Source organism: Perissodus microlepis, chromosome 10 (genome assembly GCF_051167445.1).
Source record: "Perissodus microlepis isolate ML-2025 ecotype Zambia chromosome 10, ASM5116744v1, whole genome shotgun sequence".
In the NCBI taxonomy this organism is placed as follows: Eukaryota; Metazoa; Chordata; class Actinopteri; order Cichliformes; family Cichlidae; genus Perissodus; species Perissodus microlepis.
The window spans coordinates 232,647-259,687 of NC_140470.1; the positions used below are offsets into that span (position 1 = coordinate 232,647).

The window sequence follows — 27,041 nt, forward strand, 5'->3', positions numbered from 1 at the left end:
TGTCTGGGTAATGAAAGCCAGATGTATGTGCACGAGGCCTTCGTTCACCCTCCTCCCACTCTCTAACTGTGCCTCTGTTTCTCTCTCTGGGGTTTCCTCTGCAGGCTCTATGCCTCTCTGTCCCACCACCAACTACGCAGGAAATACTCTCGGTTCTTGGCCAGAAGGGAGGGTTCTGTTTCTAACTACTACCAGATGGAGGAATGAAGGAATGGAGAAAAAGCTATAAACGGACTGTAGCATAGCACAAAAAAGCTGAAATCGACTGATTTCTGACTCAGTGTTAAATATTTTCAAATGTGGCTGCAAGTTTTTCTTTTGCTGCTGTGTTGACATGTTTTCTCCTCTCCCCTTCAGTTAACTGAAACAGCTAAATCCTAAAGTCATAAAACAGCCCAGCCCATAGAAATCCCCCTTTGGTCACACGCAAACACACACAAATATCAGTTCAATTCAATTTTATTTATATAGCAGCCACCTAAAGGCACTTTGTTTGGTAAGGCAAAGAACATAAAATAATAATCACACCTTTTTACTTTATTCCTGTCTTGATCACAAAATTGCTTTGAAGAGAGCAGCTGACCTTTGTTTGGTTACTCATAGGCACCAAAGTTATTTGGCTAAGTTTGGGGAAAGAGCACGGTTTGATTTAACGTTACCAGAAAGCTCAGTTTTCCAGGGCAGCTGGGACTGATTGTCTGAGCAATCTCCCCGTTTGAGTAGCCTGCTGGGACTGGAGACATGAGAGTGCTCAGTGCTGTGGTGTTGTAAACATTGTGAATAAATGGACACTCACCCTGCAAAGCTGCCCGTGTGTGTGCTGAGTCATTGTCACAATAGAAGCATTTATTATTTCATTTTTATGGTGATTGATTTCAAATAATCTGCTATTTTTAAATCCCTTGTCCAACTTATTGCTTCCTTAATTTTGTAAAGTTGACATTACACACTTGAAAGAGAATATTAGATAGCAATATTGAAGATAGCAACAACACTTAATGTTAAAAATTATTGTAAATGTGTAAAATGATAAACAGGCAATAAAGACAGAGTTACTGGTCTACTATTAGTCTGCCATCTCTCTGTGACTGAACTGGGGTCAAGTTATTTGCCAAATACATTTAAATACGATTGGCAAAGACTTTATTTAAATGCTGCAGTCGTTCTAATAGCCTGTGCTCATCTACATACCTATAAATGAATGACTTACTTTCATACGACATACTAAACAATGCAAATATATTAAATAAAACAAATTAATATTAATGTACTTAAGCTCTGCTCACACGTGCTTTTGATTTACACATAGCACCATTTTGGGTGAGTAAAAGTAGGCACATTCAGACAGCAAGCTCACCAAAACCTTTGAAACTTGGTTTCTAGTGAAACCTTGTTGGTAAGTTGTGCCTTAAGATGAGTAGTGTTGTGAAGTGAATTTCATATTACAGACACACAGTCTGTAGTGTTGTGATTTATACAACCAAGTCCCAAACAAAAATCTTGGTCTAACATTAATGGCCTGCATTTGTATAGCGCTTTTCTAGTCCCTAAGGACCCCAAAGCGCTTCACACTACATTCAGTCATTCACCCATTCACACACACATTCACGCACTGGTGATGGCAGCTACATTGTAGCCACAGCTGCCCTGGGGCGCACTGACAGAGGCGAGGCTGCCGGACACTGGCGCCACCGGGCCCTCTGACCACCACCAGTAGGCAAACATGGGGTTAGTATCTTGCCCAAGGATATTTGGCATGCAGCCAGGAGGCAGCCTGGGATCGAACCACCGACTTTCTGATTAGTGGCTGACCTGCTCTGCCACCTGACCTACAGCCACCAACATTAGGCCCCTTATCGTTTTCATTTGTGTCAGGGTAATTCAAATGAAGATATACATGGTTTGGAATATGATATACATGTGCATGCGTGACAGTGTTTCAGGACTTATCTGAACAAAGACAAGGACTTTTTTAGCGTGAGTCATCTATTTAAGACTTCTACTATCATGGAAAATGTCATTTCTACATCTTACTTTTGAAACAGAGATTGGAGATGCATAGATGCATAGAGTGACAGCCATTTCCTTCATTGCTTGTTGAGACTAAAACCCATTCATGTCCAAAATCAGTTCATTAGCATTTCCATGTAATATGTCATCACTGTACATAAACTCAAGGACTGCATCTCATGTTACTTCACTTTGGCATTCGTTTCACTTCATACAGTGGTCATTACTTTCAATGAACCAGTACGGAAGCGCAAGATCTTCTTTTTAAGTGCATGTGAGGCCTTTATCTTGACAAAAGCCTTAGGCTGCAGAGGTGCTCCAGATTGAGCAAGTGTTGATGGGAGGGAAAGTCTTGGGGGTAATTGCTGTGGCCAAACCAGACCACCACTTTCATCTGAATCACTGGACAATGAGCTGGAATCTGGAGAGTCAGCCTCACTCATGCTCGACTCAGACTCTACCTGACCTGCGTGAGAATAATCATCGGTGGCCTGACACAGTTGCGTTTGGTCCCTTTCCAACTGAAACTCCATGTGCTGATGATGGTGGAAATGGTGCGAGGTTGTGGGGTAAGCATATGATGCGTGTGTAGGACGGGGTTTACGTGTGCGCCTAAGACAGCAGTTTTGGTTGCTTTGCACAGGTATTGTCACAGGTGGCTGATCAGCTTCATCTTGGCTGAGCTCCAAAGTGGACAGCGAGCGCCTGTAGCTACCGCTACTTTGTTGCTGCTTTTTGCTTCTGGGTTGATTACCGCGGCTTCCCCTTCCAGCGTTCCCACTTCCACTACCATCCCTCTCGACTGTATTAAACTTGCGCTCTGGAAACCTTTGTAAGCTATTCTCTGACTGAGACCTGCACGCCTTCTTCCCTGGCTTTCTGCTGGCACCACCTCTGTCTTCATTTGATCGACATTTCTTTGGGCCTCCTCTGTACCTTGGGGGTTGGATATGAAAAGCCGTGGGTTGCTGCTCCTGATGATAGAGTCTTTCTGGAGAATATGCACATCGGTTGGATTTGGACACCCCAGGACCTTTGTGGTGGTTGGTGTGGTGATGTGCATAAGCTCGGTTGGAGATCCGACAAGGCTGACCCGGAATATACTCGGCACTGACCAGATGATCTTCGGGAGAAGATGGTTGAGTAGACTTTGCTGCTGCTGCTGGAGGCGACTGGTACTTGGGGAGACGTTGGGATAAGTCAGGCTCAGTAGTGCTGGAGTCTGGTTGGACATCTTTACAATGTGGATAGTCAAGCAGCGTCATGGAGGCTTGCCTGGGTTTGGTATAAAGCCCCTTTTGCTGAAGATGATATGGGAGTGGGGGATCTTCAGTAGGCCCTATCCTAAGGTATTGCTCCTGATCTAGGTTAAGGCCAGCCTCTGAAGCAATTCCTTCTGACCACTGGGAGGGTGCAATGATCTCTTGAGCCAACTCCTGTTTTGGTAAATGTTGCTCATCCTTTTGGCACAAACTACTCTGCCTTACCACATTAACAACTCGGGCATCATGTGCCAGGCTCGTACGAGGCTTTGAGGGCCGTGTGGGTAGAGTTCGTCGTTGAATCACTCCAAATATGTAAGTCTCAACCTTTTGGGTTTGTTGATAATCATACAGACTGGGGTCAACTTCTTTCAATTTCCCTAAAGCACCGGTAACGATGGCATGTCTTGTCAGGGTGGGCATATATGTTTTTTTTGTCTCTTTCTCACCACTCCCCTCGGGGGCTGAGAGGGAACATGAGGTCACGGGGTAGCAATTCATTTCAGAAGATCCATTTTGCTTGGCTACACGGACTTTCCCTAACAAAAATAAAAAGCAGAGGCAATACATATGATCATTCTGATGTCAGTTCTCACTTTAATGAACATTTACCTGTAATTATGAATCTTCACCATTGCAGATAAAAATGAAAAACTACGGACCAGTGTGACACTTATAATTGAAACCATATATATGTGGTACAGATACACAAACAATACAGTAGTTTTCACTCAATAATCTATTAACCTTATTAGAGGAATAATATGCCTAGACTCTTCCATGTGCTTAAACTGCAAGGATTTAAAATAAAACGTCAGTGTGATAACCATTAAACATGTCTACACCAATGTTTTGTCTTTATTTTACAGCCATAAGCTAAATTTTCAGGTGTCAAGAAAGGCTAGGGTTAGACCTAGGATATGAAACCTTTTATGTGCAGTAACTTGAAAAAGGCACCTTTCCACAAGAGTGGAATTATTAGAAAACCGATAAAACATCGGCTACTGTCTGTCGCTCTATGTTATAGATGTGAAACTGAACTGCTTTTGAAAATATGATACAATTACAGTTCTAAGAAAAGTTGGCATGTATGTCAAATGTAAATTAAAAACAGAATCTTATAAATCTATATTTTATTCATAATAGAAAATAGAAAAGAGGTCATTTTGAAGTTGATGGCAGCAACACTCGACAAATGGGACAGGGCCGTGTTCTCCTTTTAACAACAGTCCATCAGTTTCTAGGAATAAATTTCTTCATCACTATGGGGTTAAACTTGTCTGAAAGGGCTCACAAATGTGTATGACATGATCCACAAACACAAGCTAAGATTTACAAATGCAATGATTTGTGAGTCATTTTGAATACTTGCAAACTTGTGCTTGAGTCCGATGACAAATACAAAACAATCTGAATGTATGTAAATCGATTTTACAAATCCATAAATAAAAACCTGAACAACTAGAGCTGTTCAACTTCACAAGCCTGGTCATTTTTTTTCAAAATGCTTCCTGTGGATAGCTCGTCCTTCCTCCATCATACACACCAACAAATATATTGATCAAGTATAGATTAATGCAGAGGTTCCCAAAGTGTGGGGCGCGCCCCCTAGGCGGGGCACAGAGCCATTGCAGGCGGGGGCGTAGTATGAAAAGAAAAAAAAACAAAGAAAGAATGCTTGGACACCGCTAGCATAATGGACAGGTTTTTGACGGGGCTCCCACACAAACGCAAAGCAGGAGATGAAGCATCGCCAAATTTGTTTACAAACAACTTCCTTCCAAGCCAAAGACTAGAAAATATGGTGAAGCATATCTTCCCTTTGGCTTCACCTGCACAAGTGCCGAGGTAGGTCTCTGCCACAGAATTCGTTTTTCCTGCGTCGGGAGCAGCGCTGGGCTCTCAAACTCACGGACAAACAGTACCCCACATTTTTAGTTCACAAACACTTGTTGTAATGACTAACTACTCCTGACATTTTGGAGATGTTTGCTCTTTATACAGTAAAGTTACAGCGGGATACAAATAATATCAGGCTGATCCTGCCACGATTTGTTCCCCCGGTTCAAATCACGGACAAACAGGATCCCACAGCTGTTTATGTTTTTGAACTTATTTTGCACAGAGAGGCATTTTTGAAAAATGTATTGATAGCAATGTTGAATATTATTACACAGGAAAAAAACAACTACATGTAAAATAATCACACCGTGACGCCTCTGCCTTTGTAAATGGAGGGACAGTAACTGCGTGTGTGTATGTAAGCGTGTAAAAACTGCAGATAGTCAGATTAACAATAACAGTATTTTGTCTCTATCTCCCATTGTAGAAATTCATCTCATGTAAACAATAAGATTGCTCTTGTAAAACAAAGGGGGGCCTAACCAAAAAAGTTTGGGAATCACTGGTAAATGTATGTAATTGTGCCCCTGCATAGGAGAACACAGCATGACAGCACATCCCTGTGGCTTATCTTTGTCAAGTAAATGAAGTGAATGCATGCTAGCTTTCTGTAAGCACTATGAATATACAGCGGATGCAAAAGTATTCAGCCCCCTTGAAGTATATGCCACATTCATTGTGTTTGGTTTTTTTTGTTTGTTGTTTCACTACAGTGCAGTAGAATAAGCAAAAATAGTCTAAACGGTAGTAAAGTTCAGCTACAGTTAGCTGGATCATTGCTTGCAAAAGTATTCGGCCCCCTTGAACTTTCCCACATTTTGTCACATTACAGCCACAAACATGAATCAATTTTATTGGAATTCCACGTGAAAGACCAACACAAAGTGGTGCATACGTGAGAAGTGGAACGAAAATCATACATGATTCCAAACATTTTTTACAAATAAATAACTGCAAAGTGGGGTGTGCGTAATTATTCAGCCCCCTTTGGTCTGAGTGCAGTCAGTTGCCCATAGACATTTCCTGATGAGTGCTAATGACTAAACAGAGTGCACCTGTGTGCATCTAATGTCAGTACAAATACAGCTGCTCTGTGACGGCCTCAGAAGTTGTCTAAGAGAATATTGGGAGCAACAACACCATGAAGTCCAAAGAACACACCAGACAGGTCAGGGATAAAGTTGTTGAGAAATTACCAAGACAAGGCCGTCCACCTAAACTCACAGGCCGAACAAGGAGAGCGCTGATCAGAAATGCAGCCAAGAGGCCCATGGTGACTCTGGACGAGCTGCAGAGATCTACAGCTCAGGTGGGGGAATCTGTCCATAGGACAGCTATTAGTGGTGCACTGCACAAAGTTGGCCTTTATGGAAGAGTGGCAAGAAGAAAGCCATTGTTAACAGAAAACCATAAGAAGTCCCGTTTGCAGTTTGCCACAAGCCATGTGGGGGACACAGCAAACATGTGGAAGAAGCTGCTCTGGTCAGATGAGACCAAAATGGAACTTTTTGGCCAAAATGCAAAACGCTATGTGTGGGGCAACAGCCCCAGTTTGAATTTGACCTGTGACCCTTTGCTGCATGTCTTTCCCTCCCTCTCTTTTCTGTCTATTCTTCACTCCTAAACTGTCAATAAATGAAAATAAATAAATATGATTTTAAAACTTACACAAATGATTGTATTTTTCAATCTTAGTTTCCAGTTCTGGATCATATAATAGAGATTTGTGAGCCTTTCAATGTAATAATGTATACTTTATTGATCCCCTTTATTGGGGAAATTCCTCTCTGCATTTAACCCATTCACTCAGTGAAGCAGTGGGCAGCCATTGGGCGCCCGGGGAGCAGTGTGTAGGGACGGTACCTCAGGGTAGCTGTTCAGTGGATTCGAACCATGGGGCCACCACTCTACCTACTGAGCTATCCCTGCCTTGAATTTTACCTGAAATGAGTTGGCTGGCATCCAGATTAGTGGAATCTGATGATTTGACTTCACAGTCCACCTTCAGCTCTGCCACCTGCTCTTCTAAAGATGTGCTTAAACCCCAGGGAGTAAACTGCAGACTGCTCTGTAATACACACAGAAAGAAATTCAAATTGTCAAAAAAAATCATCAAAGACTGAACATTCATTCCAATGCTGTGTGCTTCTATTTGTGTTCACATTTTATGTCACATTTTCTTCCCATACAGAAGCTACTCATCGCCGTGGTGTATATTAAATGTAACAGTGGCTTTGGCATTCATGGCTTTGGGCTGCCAAAGCAGCTCTACATGTTTACTTTGCTAGTTTTACGCTGAACACCCTTCTTGATGCAACCCCCAAGCAATGTTCCCTCTAATGTTTCATGTGTCTGAGCGAAGACACAAACTCCCTGAGCGTCCCTTGGACCACTGTGAGCAACAGCAGATGTGTGCACTGTGGTTCAATTCAATTCAATTCAATTCAATTTTATTTATATAGCGCCAAATCACAACAAAAGTCGCCTCAAGGCGCTTCATAGATACAGAGAAAAACCCAACAATCATATGACCCCCTATGAGCAAGCACTTTGGCGACAGTGGGAAGGAAAAACTCCCTTTTAACAGGAAGAAACCTCCGGCAGAACCAGGCTCAGGGAGGGGCGGCGGCCATCTGCTGCGACCGGTTGGGGTGAGAGAAGGAAGACAGGATAAAAGACATGCTGTGGAAGAGAGACAGAGGTTAATAACAGATATGATTCAATGCAGAGAGGTCTATTAATACATAGTGAGTGAGAAAGGTGACTGGAAAGGAAAAACTCAATGCATCATGGGAATCCCCCGGCAGCCTACGTCTATTGCAGCATAACTAAGGGAGGATTCAGGGTCACCTGGTCCAGCCCTAACTATATGCTTTAGCAAAAAGGAAAGTTTTAAGCCTAATCTTGAAAGTAGAGATAGTTTCTGTCTCCTGAATCCAAACTGGAAGCTGGTTCCACAGAAGAGGGGCCTGAAAACTGAAGGCTCTGCCTCCCATTCTACTTTTAAATACTCTAGGAACAACAAGTAGGCCTGCAGAGCAAGAGCGAAGTGCTCTAATAGGGTGATATGGTGCTACAAGGTCATTAAGATAAGATGGGGCCTGATTATTTAAGACCTTGTATGTGTGGAGCAGGATTTTGAATTCAATTCTGGACTTAACAGGAAGCCAATGAAGGGAAGCCAAAACAGGAGAAATATGCTCTCTCCTTCTAGTCCCTGTCAGGACTCTTGCTGCAGCATTTTGGATTAGCTGAAGGCTTTTCAGTGAGTTTTTTGGACATCCTGATAATAATGAATTACAGTCGTCCAGCCTGGAAGTAATAAATGCACGCCAGCATCGAATCCATCCAAGTTACATGTTTATTAAAATAATCAAATTACAGCATTTATGTTAGACTACTTTTAATTACCTGCTTTAGCCCACTTACAATGAAAATTAAAAAAATCTTGTCCATGACCTGTGTAGTATGTTAACACTATTGGAAGAAAAAATAACTTGAACTCCAATTTTGAAAACACAACCTTCTTCCTTTCTTTTTTTTTTTTATAAAGCTCTGACTTGTATTATGAGTCTGTGGTCTGGGAGAGAGTCTGTAACTCTGTCTGCAAAATACAGTAAATAATGACCAATGCTGGGCAATTAATTATATAGTTACTTCTTCAAAAAAGTAACTGAGTTAATGAAACAACAAAGCTTTTTGCAGCTGTTTACCTAAAAATGCAGCCAAGGCGTTTTTTTTAAACAAACATTTCAAACTATTTACAGAACAATCAGCTGTTCTGCATCAAATCTGATGCCACACAAATTATTTGTGCCACTCCAAAAAATAATTTCTGTCCACTATGAGATGAAGGAGAACAACAGCCTGATACCTGCAGGCCTGACAGCAGCAGATGTATCACTGCTGTAACACCTGTAACACTCAGCAGTCGCCTCATTGTTCTGACACACACAACAACACTATTGACTACACTACACACTAACTACACACTAACTACACAAGATTTGCGCTAAACATCGCAAATCTCTCACATCTCAAACATGCCGTCACTCCTAAAACTTCCCCCTTCCTTAACAACTAAATGCCATGTTGCCATATCATTTTTCCACCAATAGGAAAGGCTGGGGGGTTTTTTGGTTTTGTTTTTGCTCACAGGCTTTCAAGACTTTTTTCTTATAAAACGCCGTTTTTACCGTTTCTTCCCGCAGTAAATATAAACAACGACAGTATTCAGGAAGAAAACCAAACAGTGCAGATATTTTATCATAACTCTGGTTTTACGTGGCCGATCAACACAATTTAAAAACTGGTATAAGGTCCACACTTTTCCCGTCAGTTGTTCCGTCTGTCCTGCTCACATCTCCAAGGATTGTACACGTTGTCATTAACGTGGCTTCACTCCACATCAGCCGCTTTGCTCGCTAAAACACCGGTGTCAGCACATAAGGACGCTGTCATAGCCTGTCAACCACGTTGATTAGCTGCGTCTATACGAATGTGAATCGCATCATTGGCTGGACTATGGGATAAGGTGGCATCGTTCTAATGCCATACGGGAGCAGCCAGTCACTGACTAACACTGCAAAACAGAATTGTTAACGGATTTATTTTCATTTCAATTCAGGTTAGATTTTTTTTTTTGTGTGCAACGCAGATTTTCTGTGCGCAGAGACTGAGTCAGCAGTGCGCAGCTTAGAGGGAACATTGCCCCCAAGGGACCCTATAATCATTAATAATATAAGTAAATGTAATAATTTAACCATTTTTTGAAGTTGACATCATACATACTTTTAAATGAAGTCATAGGAATCTCTTGGAATCTCATACAACTACTCCCTAACTGCACAACTGTGTGAACAGATGCAAAAATACTTTCTAGTCGTTCCCAGGATGAGAGTAGGTAGAAACAGACAGAGCAGTGACCTAGACATTAACAGACAGCTACACCCACAAACACTTACTATCACAATTAAACTACGCCATGTACAATAACAGGTACCTTATAGCTGAACAAGTGAACATGCAGTTCACTTGTTAAACTATAAGAAACATGGTTTATTCACAGGGAGTAAACATTTAGCCAGTATGCCACTGTAGGCTGCAAAATGCAATTTTTGAATTCTAAAGTTTATAGTTAATTTAGCTTTCACTATAAATAGAGGCCCTAATAATAATAATGCTGGCAGTAAACGGAGTCTTTCCTATTTTTGCAGTGCATTTATACCACCTGAGGCTGTCACCTTTGTTATAAACCCCAACATTTCAGGAGGACATCCTGGTCCTTTGGATGTAAATTTCTCCACTTTTGTGTGGATTATTGCAAACATCTTGCCTGTTGTTGTTATCGGCTCTGTAGTGTTTTGCAGATTTGAATGTGTCCCCCTACCTTAAGAAAACTGTCCTTCCCATATTGTTCTGGTGGTTTATTGAGGGAGGAACACAATCAGACCTTGTATTCAGTTAATCATAAACAGAAATCTAGTTTCTGGTTTGGTAATTTCTTATTTTAAACAAGCATTGGTGCGTCCTCTGAATACAAAAAGTCATCTCAGTAGATTCAAATTTTCACCCAATCTTTAATCTCCCTTTTATTTAAAATAAAGCAGTTCTTTGTCAGCTCCTGTTCTTACCAGACATTTGTGGGATTATTGAGGTATTGCAAGTTTGTTTGAAGGATTTTCACAGCACAGAATCTGTTCTTAGATTAGTTTTTAATAGTCGCTTTAGCTACTTACTCTTGGGACTCGTTTATTTTAATTCTTTTTTCATCTTTTGGTTTTGTATGACACAGGTGACCACAGGATTCTCAATTCTTGCCTTGGTAACTTGCACTTGAGCATCTATTTCCACTGTTATGCTGATGATTCCCAAATCTACCTGCCCCTGAAAGAAAATAATGACACTTCACTAAAACTATTGTGAAAATGTCTCAGTCACATTGAAGACTGGATGACCTTAAATTCTGTTAAACATTAACAGGAACAGGACTGAAGACATGACACTTCTCTTTCACACCTTCAAATGCTCTAAAATGCCACTGCTCACCTTTTACTGGTCTCTCTGAATGGTTTTGGACTGATTTTAAGATTTTATTATATGTTTTTAAATCCCTTAATTTGTTTACTTCAGCAGATCTTGCTGATCTCTTAACTCCTTATATTCCTTAAAAGTCACTGAGATCTGTTGTCCAGTCACAAAGACTCAAGCTAAGAGAAGGGGGGAAGGAACCTTCTCAGCCACTTAACTGCTGACCATAATATTTAATTACAGAGATTGGAGCATGATGTAGGTATCTAACAGACACCAGTTTGTTCATGTAAATGGAGAGTCCTCTTCACACGCTGAGGTTAATTATGGAGTTCAGTACTAGGACAAATTCTGTTTACATTATACATGCTTCCCTTGGGCAGTATCATCAGAAGGAAGACAGAAGGTCCTTCAGCTGATCCAAAATGCTGCACCAAGAATACTATCAGGGACTAGAAAGAGAGAGCAGATTTCTCCTATACCGGCTTTTCTCTTAAATCCAGAATCAAATTTAAAATCCTGCTCATCATTTACAAGTCTTGAATGATCAAGCCCCAGCTTATAAGACCTTAAGACCTTATCTTAGTAAATTGGGACCGTATCACCCCATTAGAGCACTTCACTCTCACACTGCAGGCTTACTTGCAGTTGCTAGGGTATTGAAAAGTAGAATGAGAGGCAGAGACTTCTGCTCCCAGTTCAGGTTCAGAGACAGAAACACTCTCTACCTTTAGGCTTAAAACTTCTTCTTCACTCATCTATTTTCACTCACTACGTGTTTACAAACCACTCTGCATTTAACAATTATTTATTGTTGATATCTTGCCAAATTTCTCCACAGTGATGTAAGGGACCGATAAAGTCATATAGAAAACGATTACTTTATGTTATTGCTGCTAAAAGTGGTTGGTTATGCTTAGTTTTTAGACATGAATGTGCTAACGATGTCTATCAACGTCCCCAGTCATTCAAGTCGAGAATGTCGAGAACTTAATGTTCTATAAATACATACTGCATAATTTGGGTTCTCTATCCTTAAAGTCAAAAAGAGACAGGGCAACAGGGACGGTGGGTGAAAAAGCATGACAAAACCTTATGTGTAAAAATTGGGTAGCACTAGTAATTTCTCACTAAAGTGATCTAAAAGGTTCAAATTCAAGCTAATTAATGTTTAAACCTGTGCTGCATGTGCAAAATATGGTTACTTGATTATGTTGCATGTGTTTATGGTGCATTTGCATGAGGTTGTATGCACATGCACATACATGAGTACTACGAACAGCTGCTTTTCCTCCTAGTCATGACTTTCATCAAATTTTAGTGAAAACTCAGAGGTCATGATCTTGTGTTTTCAACTTACTAATTCTAACCCTAGATCTCACTGTGAAGACTTTCACTAGCAACTTGTCTTTTCCCAATTACATGGTATGAAAGCAAGCCCAGGGTTCATTAAATGAAACAGCTGGCAGTCTGCAAGGTGGAAAGGTATTCGGAAATTGGCAATTAAAATGTCATAAAAGAAAAATGTATAGTGTAAGACATGTAAGACACAAAAACATAAAAGGATGTATAATAAAAATTTATAAAATATTAGGATGTGAATTAATTCTACTAATTCAGACACAGAAGGAACAGATGTGGACACGCCCTTGTGACCATGAGTAAAAGTAAATAGTTGATGGCAAATATATTTGCAGTTACTTTGTGTCATAAGTGTGTTACGTTCCCCTAAAAGGGTCCAGGCAATGGGGGAAAGTAACAAAAAGTGTCCGGGTCGGAAAAAGGAGGCAAAAAGGGTTAAATTAAAGAGTTTTATTAAAGTTTCTATTAATAACTCAACTAAAAGAGACGGACAAGCTGCTATCACCATTTAAAAAAAACAAATAAAACTCAGGCATCGGTCAGTAAACTGAAAATTAAGTTAGAAAAAGAGTTTAGTCACCAAACACTCCTCTCTGAAGAGCAGGAGTAAACAACACAGCTCACTAGCTGCAAACACCAACATGGCTCTCTGGCACCAGAGCTCACCTTACTCTGGCCTTAAATACCTTTAATTGCTGATGGGAGACAGCTGTACAAAAGAAAAAGGTGTCACCTAAGGCAGGAGAGACGGTAGGACACGCCCACAAAGGCAACTTCAGGAGGAGGCCCTGCTAGGGCTGTAACAAGTGTCATGATAATGTTGTATGTAACAATCAGAATTATTGTCTGAAGGGCCAGAAAAATGCCATACTGGTTGCTATACTGATGCACCTGATATCTCCAAAAGGTGATTCTGTTCATCTGGACGTAGCGTTTTGTGGGAGAAACATTTCGTCATCATCAGGTGACTTCTTCAGTCTCAGCTGACTGCAGGTTTCAATCTTATAAACAGGACATTTGCATAATGACTGAAACCAGCCCACTGAAGGAACAATGGGCTGGGAGGTCAGTTTATAATCGTCAATATGTAAATTCTCATGACCATTGATCAACAACCACTGATCAATGTCCATGAGTCCCATTCACAGAGAGTTGGGGAATGGCTGCAATCACAGCATTGTAAGATGGTGACAGATGTACCCTTAGGCCCCTCCTCCATTCAGAGATGGTCTTTCCCTTTTCATGTAAATGGCCTCCTTGACTCCGCCCTCAAACCAGCGTTCCTCCCTGTCCAGGATGTTACATCCTCATCATTGAAAGAGTGTCCACTGGCCTGTAGGTGTAAATAGACTGCAGAGTCCTGGCCTGACGAGGTGGCTCTTCTGTGTTGTGCCATCCTCTTAGCCAGAGGTTGTTTGGTTTCCCCGATGTATAAATCCTGCCAATCCTCCTGCACTTAACAGCGTACACTATGTTACTCTGTTTGTGTCGGGGGACCCGATCCTTGGGGTGGACCAGTTTTTGGTGCAGCGTGTTTTGGGGTTTAAAAGCCACAGAGACCCGGTGTTTAGAAAAAATGCGTCTCAGTTGCTCCGATACTCCTGACACGTACGGGATCACTACAGGTTTTCTCTTAGGCAGCGGTTGTCCTTCTCTCCTGGATCAGCTGGAGGTTTCTTTTGGAGCCTTCCCAGCTTTGACAAAAGTCCAGCTGGGGTAACCACATTTACTCAGGGCCTTCTTGATGTTCTTCTGCCTCCCTGGCTGCTGTGTCTGTGGGGATGGTGTTCGCTCTGTGTTGTAGCGTCCTGATGACACCCAGTTTGTGCTCCAGTGGATGATGAGAGTCAAACCTTAAATACTGATCCGTATGTGTAGGTTTACGGTACACATCAGCTTTTAGATGTCCCCCATTACAGATGGAAATCTCACAATCTAAGAAGGCTAACCCGCCACCTGACAGTCATAGTTTATTAGATTTTATATTAGGATTTGTTTTTTAGTTACTATCAAATTAGAACAGACAGGACTGGGTAGAGGAAAGCGGAAGAACAAGGAAAGAGAAGTTGGATAGAAAGTTAACAGAAGGAGAGGGAGAGAAAAACAGAGGAGAAGAGGGTTAGAGAGAGAAAATAATGAAAATGTGCTTCAAGACGTGCTGAGAAAAACAGGCAAAAAACAACACAGTGGGGAAGCCACAGCACCAACCAACTTATGCAAAAGTAACAGTAAATAATAGATATTAAATGTTACTGAGCAGTAGGGCTGCCGCAAATGATTATTTTGATAATCGACTAGTCAGATCATCATCCATTGGACGTAAAACATACAGCTTATTGCACCAGCAGCATCTGCTCTTATATAACTATCATTAGCTTACAGCTTTAAGTGTGTAAGGTATGTGCTAACTAAAAATAAAGACAAGATGATAGTTTGTTAAATTTTAATGAAATTTGCAGATTGTTTCTGTGAAGTTTAATAAACTCCTTGCTATCTAAAATATAACAGGACACCGGAGTAAATTCTCGAGCATCTCACACTTCTGATAATCAGCTGTCTGCTTGACGTTTATTCAGCTGTGTAAAAACTATAACTTTAATCTCAGCCAAACCGATTTACTCAGGAACAAATAAAATACTGAAAAAAAAACAAACAATAACATTTTTAAGTTATCTAAGTGACTTATATATCATGTTTAACCTGAGTAGCGAAAGACGGCGGTGGGTTTGAAAACGATTTGCCGGGAGTCCGGTGTTCTCACGCGCTCTAGTGAGCCTTGCCCCCGGCTCGCTATCGAGCTAGTGGGTAACAGACGTCTCCGAAAACGTCGGAGCGCTTTTGAAAATATGTGGTGTCTTGATAAACTGAGCAGATATTTGAGGTTTACACAGCTACATTCTCGCCTGAAAATATGTTAAACGTTTATTTTGTGACCCAGAAAGAATAATAAGAGTAATATTAAAACTAACTAGCTGCCGCCATTGTTGGAAAATGAGCAGGGCCGCGCTATGAATTCTGGGATAGGTTGGGCCACGAAGTATACAGGACACCAACAACCACCAGCGGGTGGGGGCACCAGCCACTGGCAGAGAGTGTGGGGAGAGGAAATAGGCCCCCACACCTGGAGGGTCCCTGAGATGTTCTGAGAGAGGTGGAGTTTAAGACCTGACCTCACACGCAGACACAAACATGGGTTCCCACCCTCATGCACACATATATTAATACTCACTCATTTGCCCAACATGGAGGCACACAGAAATGAATGTAGTACACACTCCCTAACATACTCCATACCCCCAGGTCTAGGCACCAGCACCCACTAAGGGGAGGTCCAGGAGATGGTCCCTTTTACTCTGGGTTGGAGACAAGCCGACCATCCCTGCCCCACAGCAGCAGGGATGTGGTGTTGATGCATCCCAAATGCCCTATATGTATGTGTCTTGAGAGTGTAAGGTGAGTGTGTAAGTTGTGCAATAAAACTAAGGCACAGGTGGCCAGAAGGAGACAGAGAAGGATTACCTCCCCTGCACCTCAGTGACAAACCTGCACCTCAAGCAGGTGAGGGAGCAAAGTACCCCCTATCTGAAGCCAGCTCCCCTGCTGACCCTCATAGGCACTCCCGTTCCCTGAAATCCACCAAGGGCAGGGACCCGGGCCCGCCCAGACTGTGGCCCACTGCAGTAGCACCACCAAGCCCACCGACCGCAGGCTTCAACTACAACTACAATAACAAAGGAGGAACATAACTATGACCCCACCACCACCAGTAGGTGATGCAGCCGATCAAAGGAGCCCAGAGAGATTGATCTAATGCAACAGAGGCTCTATCAAGACTAATATGGTCTATCGAGTTTTCTCTTTATTGGTTAAAATCAGGATTACTTTTATTTTTCCAGGTTATGAGGATAGTCTTCTTTCTATAACTAATCTGTCAGATGGAATAAAGACTTTTCCTTCAAATATATGTTTCAAGTACTTAATTCCTTTAAAACTGCAGTCTGGGAATTAATAATATTATTGTTCTGTATTATGTCAGGGTTCTCCAAATGGGTGTACATTTGCATGGGATTAATGAAGACTGAAACATGTTGGCATGTTCTTCACAGGGATTGTGGCTATGTGTTGGAAATGTTATTTCTCACACACAAGTGGAAACTGCTCACTTGTTGCAGCACTTACTTCTTCTGTTCCACACAGCATTGACTTCATTACAGTAAAAATTCTGCTAGTAAGAGCTTACAGTACCTTTTACTTTGGTTTTTTTTTTCATATCTTTTCTCACTTTCATAATAAAAAGAACATTTCATTTTAATGCTGTATAGATAACTGGTATTGGTTCTGCCATGGCATGAAGTGTTTGATGAAAATTAAAGATAATTTTAAAATGAACATTTTGATTATTTATAAAATCCTAAGGTCTAATAAATAATATATGGCTTTCATTGATGTGGATGTTTCTCTACTCAAAGTGGAAGACTTGCTTTGACTGATTTATAGTCAACTGATCTAAACAGGACCTTAGTATTTTTTAAGTATAACTTAAAAGACTTCATTATTTTCTTTTTTTTTTTTTTTCTTTTTTTTTAAATTATAATGAAGATGTTCTGTAAATCTCGTCAGTGCATAACTTTTTTTTTTTTTTTGGGGTTTTTTTTTGGGTTTTTTTGTGTCCCGTTTGGATCTTTAGCCATCAGAATTGTTGTCTTAAGGCCAAGAAAGATGCCAAGCGGATTTATTTTACCAAGTGGATCATCATGGCCTTGCCATATTGGTCCATTTGATTGACCTTTATTATAATTATGTGTTTATTTTATTTTCGGTTGCTACAAACGGGACAGACGTGACTGGGGGATAGGACAGGGAGAAAGAATGAAAGAAAGAGAGGGAGAGAAAGAAAACCAAAGGGGAGAAGAGATGGTGAGAAGGGGGGGAAGAAAGGAAAAAACAAACAAAACGCCTGGATCACCTGTATGGAGAAAAAAAACAGAAGAGAAAGCAAACAACAAAGAGCAACATAATAAAAACAGCACCATCACAATAAACTAGCTCGCAGTAGATAACAGTAGATACTAAATAATAAACGATATTGTGCAGCACGCAAGATAGACAGCGCACAATGTGCTTTGAGGCAGCAGCCAAGAAAGGTGTAGTCCGCGTCTGTGAACACCCGTGTGTACACCTGTGTGCATACCTGTGTGGATCAGCATGCTTGTATTCCAAAGGTTTCTCCATGTAACGATCTGCTAGGGAGTGTGGGGAGCCATAGCCCCGTCCACCAGGGTATGAAGCAGGTATGGAGGAGATCCAGGCCCCAGATATCCAGAGGCCCCAGAGTACAAGGACCCGAGGAGGACCACCAAAGGGGGGGGGAACCGTGCCACCCTCCTGGGAAGAGCTGAGTAGAGCCCCAAACGAGAGGTCACCCCGCAGCTACGGAGCAGAGGCCAGAGGGGGTTGCAGTGGCGTGCCCGCGGGCTCCGCCGGCAGCCAGCTGTGCCAGAGAGGACCGAGCTTCAGGCCCAGAGGCCAGAGGCCTGAGGGCATCCCACCCCCCGGAAGGAGCCCAGCCGGGCCACAGGCGCCCGGCCCCGCCAATCGGCCACCAGGAGTGAGCCGGTACATGCATGAGCGCCCAGCCCCAGATGACAAGGACCACCAACACACCAACGTCTAAGGGCATCAGCCACCGGCAGGGAGTGTGGTGAGACTTCATTATTTTCATTAAATTATTTTAATTTACTTGTAGACATTTTTGATGAGCTGCCTTATATAGTAGACATCCATCCATCTTCTTCTGCTTATTCGTGACCAGGTTGCAGGGGCAGCAGCCTAAGGAGACAAGCCCAGACCTCCCTCTGCCCTGGAACCTCCCCCAGCTTGTCCAGGGGAAAAACCAAGGAGTTCCAAAGCCAGCTGAGAGATATAATCTCTCCAGCGTGTCCTGGGTCTGCCCCAGGTGAGGTGAGATATGCCCAGAACACTTCACCCAGGAGGCATCCTTGTCAGATCCCCGAACCAACTGGCTCCTTTCTATGTGGAGGAGTAGTCAATCTACTTTGAGCATATCCCAGATGGCTGAACTCATCATATCTCTAAGGGAGATGCCACCCTTCAGAAAAAGCTCATTTCCGCAGCTTGTATCTGCAATCTCTCTTCTTTCGGTCACTACCCAAAGGTCTTGACCATAGGTGAGGGAAGGGACGTATATCGACTGGTAAATCGAGAGCTTTGCTCAGCTCTCTCTTCACCATGACAGACTAGTACAGGGTCCACATCATTGCAACTGCAACACCAATCCATCTGTTGATCTCCCGCTCCCTTCTCCCCTCAGTCGTGAACAAGACCCTGAAATACTTAAACTCCTCCACCTTCTTGAAGATGGCAACCACCACCCTAGTGTGCCAGTCCACAGATATTGCCCCTGAACTCCAAGCAACATTGTGCAGGCCTATCAATCAAGACAGGCCCTACAACATCCAGAGATTTCAGGAAGTCAGAGCGAACTTCATCCACCCCTGGGGCCCTGCAGCCAAGGGGTTTGCTTAACTGCCTCAATGACCTCATCTCCGCTGATGCACTCCACCCACACTACACACAGTAGAGTGCCGCTTTCCCCACCTGAGTCGTGTGACAGTATGCCAGAATTGCTTCAATGCACTCCCAAAGTCTTTTTCCATGGCCTCCCTGAACTCCTCCAACAGCTGAATTTTCAGCCTCTGCCCAAGCTGCGTTCTGCTTGGCCTGCCGGTACCCACAGCTGCCTCCAAAGTCCCATAGGCTAGCCAACCTGATAGGACTCCTTCAGCCTGATGGTTCACTTCACCTCTGGTGTTCTCCATCTGGTCCAGGGGTTACCATTATGACAGGTACCAATCGCCTTGTGTTGGCAGCGCAGTGCAAGGGGAGGGGCTGAACATGGTCCATTCAGACTCAATGTCCCCAGTCTCCCTTGGAATGATATCAAAGCTCTGCCAGAGGTGGGAGTTGAAGATCTCGAGGACAGGGGCCTCTGCCATGCGTTCCAGGTCTACCCGCACTATACATTTATGCACCCAAGGTCTATCCAGCATCCTTCCCTGCCACCTGATCCATCTCACCACTAGGTAGTGATCAGTTGACGGCTCAGCCCTCTCTTCAGCCTAGTGTCCAAAACATACAGCCTTCTCCTCCCCTGGCTGCCAACGAACACAAACTGCCAGGCCACCAGGCGCTGGCTCTCAGGCACCCTCCCCAGGCCTGGTTCCCGGCCAGGGACCCGGTAACCCTATTCCAGGCAGGGTAAAATCTTTCCTAGATTTTCTACTCACAGGGGATTTTGAAATAAAAACACTCCTTTTTTAAAAACAACGATTGAATATTATGTAAACATTTGATGTTTAAATTTATATTTGTTCATATTTTTTGTGTCTGAAGTGATATGTATTAGCTGTTTCACACAAACATGTATACAGTCACTTTAATTCTTTCTTGCTGCACCAACAGGTTGAATGTCCATTTATTTTTAGAGTTAAGAAAGTAATGTGCTATGGAGTATCACTGCAAAGGCTCTATAGGTTGTTGTTTATTCATATTATATCTACTGTAGTTGCTCACACAGCTACAGTAAAGCTGTAAATTACATTTTTGGTTTTTTACATAGTGTTCATATTGTTTTAATTTTAATCCAACAATTTGTTTTTTCAGTACAGGTCAGCAAGTTCTCATACAAAGCAAACGTTATGATCCACAGAAGGAATGCATTCCCTAGACTTTTCATCTTCTGTTGGATTATCTGACTGATGTCTACTTGGGCCCTTACATTGAGTCTTGATTGCTGAATAGAATAACTGTTGCACTGAAACAATAACAGGAGAACTCATTTTTTAAAATCTCCTTTTCCCTTCAGAAGTATTCAGCTAAATAATCTGATGTGAAGTGCAAACTGTAGACTTTGCTATGTGTGGCAATAGTTCAGTTCTAGTTGAACTAGTCATGAAGAATACTTGTGAAGTATCACTTGGAAAGCCATGGAAATTAATGGAAATTACTTTATTTTAAAGATGTTGAGCACTTTTCTTGCTTTTCTTGCTTAACACAAGGTTATCCTAACTGTGCCATATTTAGCACTTGTGAATATAACCGTATCCTAAAGGTTTAATTGGCTTAAAGCTATACTCTAGGTGTTGCTTTTATTTATTTCTTTGAGCGGTGTTTTAATATTGTACTATACAAAGGATTTATATGTGCATGTGTATGTGTACACATGAAAAAAATTAAACTGACCTTATGTCTGGAGTGTATTATATAAAAGGAGCTGTGTGGGGGCCAAGCAGCTCCTCATGTGAGACCACACTGACTCAATGGTTGCTTATGTCTTCTGTGTGTGTGTGTGTGTGTGTGTGTGTGTGTGTGTGTGCGTGTGTGTGTGCGTGCGTGTGTGTGTGTGCTGAAAGGAAGTGACAACTTATATTTATTAGACTTAAAATATAACTGGTACCTTAGGATCTGCAACCACTACAAGTTAGCACTATCTACATTCTTCAGGGTAAACTCTGCTCAATGACGCAATTAATGTCAAACGCAGCGGTCCCAAGTAATTCGCAGCCCTACAGTCAATGTTCCCTCTAAGCTGCGCACTGCTGGCACGGTCTCTGCGCACAAAAAAAAATCTCACCTGAATTGAAATGAAAATAAATCCGTTACCAATTCTGTTCTGCAGTGTTAGTCAGTCAGTGACTGGCTGCTCCCGTATGGGATTAGAACGATGCCACCTTATCCCATAGTCCAGCCAATGATGCGATTCACATTCGTATAGACGCAGCTAATCAACGTGGTTGTCAGGCTATGACAGCGTCCTTATGTGCCGACACCGGTGTTTTAGCGAGCAAAGCGGCGTGGCTGATGTGGAGTGAAGCCACGTTAACGACAACTTGTACAACCACTGGAGATGTGAGCAGGACAGACGGAACAACTGATGGAAAAAGTGTGGACCTTATACCAGTTTTTAAATTGTGTTGATCGGCCACGTAAAACCAGAGTTATGATAAAAATATCTGCACTGTTTGGTTTTCTTCCTGAATACTGTCGTTGTTTATATTTACTGCATGAAGAAATGGTAAAAACGGCGTTTTATAAGGAAAACGCTCGAAAGCCTGTGAGCAAAACAGCCCCCCTCCCCCAGCCTTTCCTATTGGTGGAAAAATGTACCATGTCGACCAATCAAAAAATGATATGGCAACATGGCATTTAGTTGTTTAGGAAGGAGGAAGTTTTAGGAGTGACGGCGGTGTTTTGAGAGATTTGCGACGTTTAGCGCAAATCTTGTGTAGTTAGTGTGTAGTTAGTGTGTAGTGTAGTCAATAGTTTTGTTGTGTGTGTCAGAACAATGAGGCGACTCCTGAGTGTTACAGGTGTTACAGCAGTGATACATCTCCTGCTGTCAGGCCTGCAGGTATCAGGCTGTTGTTCTCCTTCATCTCATAGTGGACAGAAATTATTTTTTGGAGTGGCACAAATAATTTGTGTGGCATCAGATTTGATGCAGAACAGCTGATTGTTCTGTAAATAGTTTGAAATGTTTATTTAAAAACGCCTTGGCTGCATTTTTAGGTAAACAGCTGCAAAAAACGTTGTTGTTTGCATAACTCAGTTACTTTTTTGAAGAAGTAACTATATAATTAATTGCCCAGCATTGGTCATTATTTACTGTATTTTGCAGACAGAGTTACAGACTCTCTCCCAGACCACAGACTCATAATACAAGTCAGAGCTTTATAAAAAAAAAAAAGAAAAGAAAAAAAAGAAAGTTGTGTTTTAAAAATTGGAGTTCAAGTTATTTTTTCTTCCAATAGTGTTAACATACTACACAGGTCATGAACAAGATTTTTTTTTAATTTTCATTGTAAGTGGGCTAAAGCAGGTAATTAAAAGTCGTCTAACATAAATGCTGTAATTTGATTATTTTAATAAACATGTAACTTGGATGGATTGGATGCTGGCGTGACCACAGTGCACACGTCTGCTGTTGCTCACAGTGGTCCAAGGGGACGCTCAGGGAGTTTGTGTGTTCGCTCAGACACATGAAACATTAGAGGGAACATTGCCTACAGTGTAAATTGTATGTTGACCCTGGATAATAAATAGATATCGCTCTATGCTGGTGGGAATCGTGACTTACAGGACTTGTGTTTCAAGCAGCTAGCTTGTAGTGTGATTACACTGCAGAAACTGCACAGCTATTACTTTTTGATTTTGAAACTTCACATAAGTGATTAGTCAGATCAATGCACCCCCACCCCTCCATTCCAACCACACCAGCAGAGACTTGCTGCTGTGTTTGAGCAACCCTATTTGGTGTGAAATGTAGACAAAACACATATATTAAAATTGAGAATGTTTACATTTGGCTTGACGATACACAGATGAAAAAAGCCTGGACTGGAGATTGTACATTTGTGCTGTCATTTTAACATACTAACTATAAACACTTATATGTAGACATTCCCACAAAGGCCACACTTTTTGAATGTAAGTCACTTTCTGAGGTTGTTATCCTTGGAAATTTAATGCACTTCTTCTCGTTCCTAGACACGACTCTGTTATGATTAACATAGTCGTTAGATAATCCAGAGTGCATTCACACAGACACACTACACATTATGCATTCACATTGCCTCATGCCCTCTCATTAATCTCTTTACACGCCGGAGGCCATTGTGAAGGTTGCTCTGTTTCCCCACCTGCTGTCAGCTGTCACATGGCTGTCAGCAACTCCTCAATAATAAACACAGATACCCTCTCTTCATGCATACGCATCATTTTTTTCTCAGTCTAGTTGTCTTTGTTCCCACATTGCAGACATAAGGCCTTTTTGTCCCTTTTTTCCAGTACTGCCACACACATAAACAAATACAAGGGAGCAAGGGGTGAATGACTAATTTCAGTAGTAACCTCTATAAGTCCCAACCAGTCCAAATTATATATGAAACCAATATGAAGTCATAGTGCCACTGCATTAGGTGTCATGGTTTAGGAATTAACCGATGAGCTACATAAAAAACACAAAGAAAAACAAAGAGGCAAATGTTCAAGTCACAATATCTTCTCTTGGGGTTAGGGAAGAGCGTTGTGTGCAACCTTAAGAGTAGTTTGGACATTTTCTAAATTCTCTAGATAGAGAGAAAGTCACAAGATGGAACTATTTGTTTCTTTACAATCAATCCCTGTATTCCTAGTGTTCCTAGTGTTGTGCAAAGTCATATAAAAAGAATTATATGGCATAGTTGTAACATTTAAACTATTTATCCCGAGTCGGACAAACTCCACCATTCACCATGTAGCACGTCTTACACTGTTCACTGTCACAGTCAGCAGCTCATCTGCTGCATCCTTTTACAGGAGGACATTTGTCTCACTCGTGTTTTAAGCGCACACTAGATTTATCGATAGAAATGGCAGCTACTCGTCTTTCAGATGTTACCTCGTTTCAGTAAGAGTTTCAGATTTGCACAGAATGAATATGGCTCTTTATAATGTGAAAAACAGTGTCTTATACTTCAAACTACAAACTGTTGTTGACATGGTTACATTTTTTTAATTGCATCTTTATTTCTGGAAGTGAAAACCAAGACAAAGTGCAGCATCCTTGGAGATAATAATAGTGTATTAAATTCCAACACTGTAAATGATTATCCCATGCTACATTGTGCTGCAATATATAGCATAATGTATCATTTAGAATGATATAAATCTATAAAAGAAACATCGTTGGTGTGAGAATCCGAACTGCATCCTGAGGCCACAGAGCAACTTCTTATCTGCTGTTGATTCCTGGAATTCATTTTAAAGAGTCAAAGATGGTTTGGTGTAATGCCAAAATAATGACCTCAGTCTTCATGTGAGAAATGATTCAAACTCAACAGACAGATCTCTGGATAAGCCACTGTGTTCAGCATAAAATGGATAATGTAATGAAGCTCCCCCAAACTAACCAAAAATGGTAATGTATGCCTGGCTCTCCACGTTTTCATGCACTAACCCTACACAAAGAGCAGCCACCGACATTTTTCGCATACTGACAGTTCTAGGTCGTTATAGTTACCATCGTAATGTAAAAGCAAGAAGCTATTTCAAAGCCAATTAATCCCTACAAGTCAGCGCAAGTAAATGCTAAGAAACGAGCCATGGGTATTAGCACTACGCACCTCTACCCCCCCCCCCACACACACACACACACACACACACACACACACACTTATGTATGGGATCATCGTATGCGAACTTTTGGAAAACGGATCAACTGAAATTTAAAGTAGCTGGCTATCACATCGGCTATACTAACTTTAATATTAATTTGGCTAATAAACTAGGACAAATAGAACTTACATGGTGGAGATTGAGACCATAGCTTTCCTTCCCTTTCGGTGCGTCCATAGCACAAAGTTCCGAGCATAGAGCTCCCCAATCCGGGCCCCCGGTTGACGAAGGGTCCTTGATCCCAAGAGCGCACAGCACCCTGCTTTCCTGTCTCTGTTTGAGAAGCTCAAGCTCGCATAGCCCGGCCAGGCTGGCTTGCAATCGCTCTTTATTCCGACTGCGCCCCGTTTTCATGTATTGCGAGAACGTTTCAAAAGAGTCTCGAAGGTCTTGGAAAGACATCACAGAATACCGTTTTCCTAAAAATTCAAGCTGAATGAATTCCCTAAAAGTCTGGCTGTCTCTTCAAATTCTTCGAATACCTGTTGTGGAACGGTATCCGTTGTGTGTTTGTCCTGATGAACTCACTGCTTTAGCACTCGGTCCCATTCCCCTCCTCTAGCCTGCGCTCTGCCGGACAGTCTCACTTGGACAGCTGTTGGCGGAGCCTACAGGAATGCTGCTGGGAATCCTGCACAACCACAACTTAGTCTCATACTGCTCAGTGAATGCCTCATTCCAAATAAAAACGACACTCCAAGATAAAGAAAATACATAAACACGTTATATTACTGCGATGCATTCCTGTGAGTATTCCAGTGTATTTTAGGACGATGATGAGGTTGTATACGCCGCACTAGTTTTGCACACTCAAAACATCTGGAGGCAGGCCTTTGGTATAAACTGTAAGCACTTTGTCTAGCTTAGTGAACAGCCATCAGCTCAAATTCGCAGGACTTTGGACTGTGGGAAAAGGGCGAATATTTAGAGCAAATACACGCAGGCAGACGGAGAACACGCAAATGCCCCACAGATATCCACAGCAGACATGGAGCCATAAAGTTTCTTGCTGTGACAGCGCTAGCTGCAGCGCCACACTGCGGTGTGACTTTGGATCACCTTCTTAGTAATATTACTGTTTACTGTTAATACAGCTGGTATTCTGTCTGGCACTTATTATAGATTCATGCATACACAGATAATCAAACGAGTTTGTTCTTGTGTGTGTATTTCTGTGTCTCAATATGTGGTCCAAAAGGCTGGGATATAAAATGCTGTGTAGTCCCAAATAAAGCAGGGCAACGTTTCACCCTTGTAATATCTCAGGAAAAGATGTGGTTACCAGGGCAATAACAGTAACAGACTGAACTAAACTGAATAATGCAACATATTACAACGTTGACAAAATATAAGAAATAGCTCTAAATGTATACGACTAGCTCAATTATAAATATTCAGAATATTACAGGTGAAATATATATGTGACTCTTGTAACTCTCAAGCGTATATTTATGTATTTTTGTCTCATTTTTATATCTATTTATTAGCTTGCTTTGCACTGATGTAACCAGAGCCATGTCGTCTCATCTCTCTGTATGCTGCACTGGATATAGCAGAGATGACAATAAAGTTTACTTTGTCTTGACTTGATATGATTGCCATTTCACTCTAACCTGTCAAACAGTGCAGTTGTGATGAGGGTGTTCAGCTGTAAAGATGGCGCCAACAGGAAGTGGCTTACTTATTGCAAAGAACGCCATTTATTGTTCTGCTTTGTGTGTCTGGCATTTGCAAGGCGGACTGACACCAGCGCATTTATAACAGGCATGAGTGACTGGTGACATATACATCTGCACACAGAGGAGCATGAAAAGAGCACTACACACCAGACCTGTGCTGAAGCTTTTTTCTTAAGGTGCTCAAAAGGCAACATCAGGAGCTTGTTTGCTGGCAGTCAGCTCACAGAGCACAAGTGAAAAAGAGACGGCAAGTTTTAGAGCGTATAGTGGATGTGATCAAAGTACTTGGGAAGAGGGGACTCAGCTATAGGCACGTGGACAATGAGGCTGCATACACTTTGGGTGATAACACCATCGATCATGGTAACTTTCTGGAACTGATTGTGTTATTAGGCAAGTATGATATGTGCCTTGGAGAACATTTGAATGACTGCATTGAAAAAAGCAAGAAGTTGCATCAGACCAGTGGATCAAGAGGTAGATGATCTCTCATCACCTACTCTCCAAAACAACTGTCAACTCAGTGATTGATGCACTTGGCCATCTCATTCAAGAGAGCATC

The 27,041-nt window shown here is 41.9% G+C and overlaps 1 protein-coding gene across 1 annotated transcript; it reads right to left on the reverse strand.

The window, feature by feature from the left end:
* Window positions 1-443: 443 nt before the first annotated feature.
* LOC146378534 (uncharacterized) lies at window positions 444-25,727 on the reverse strand. The gene is made up of 3 exons (XM_084941326.1): window positions 24,930-25,727; window positions 7,116-7,242; window positions 444-3,811 (listed from the first exon to the last, which is right to left on the reverse strand). Exons 1-3 carry the CDS (start codon window positions 25,200-25,202, stop codon window positions 2,220-2,222), a joined length of 1,992 nt encoding a protein of 663 aa, XP_084797452.1. The 5' UTR covers window positions 25,203-25,727; the 3' UTR covers window positions 444-2,219.
* Window positions 25,728-27,041: the final 1,314 nt, after the last annotated feature.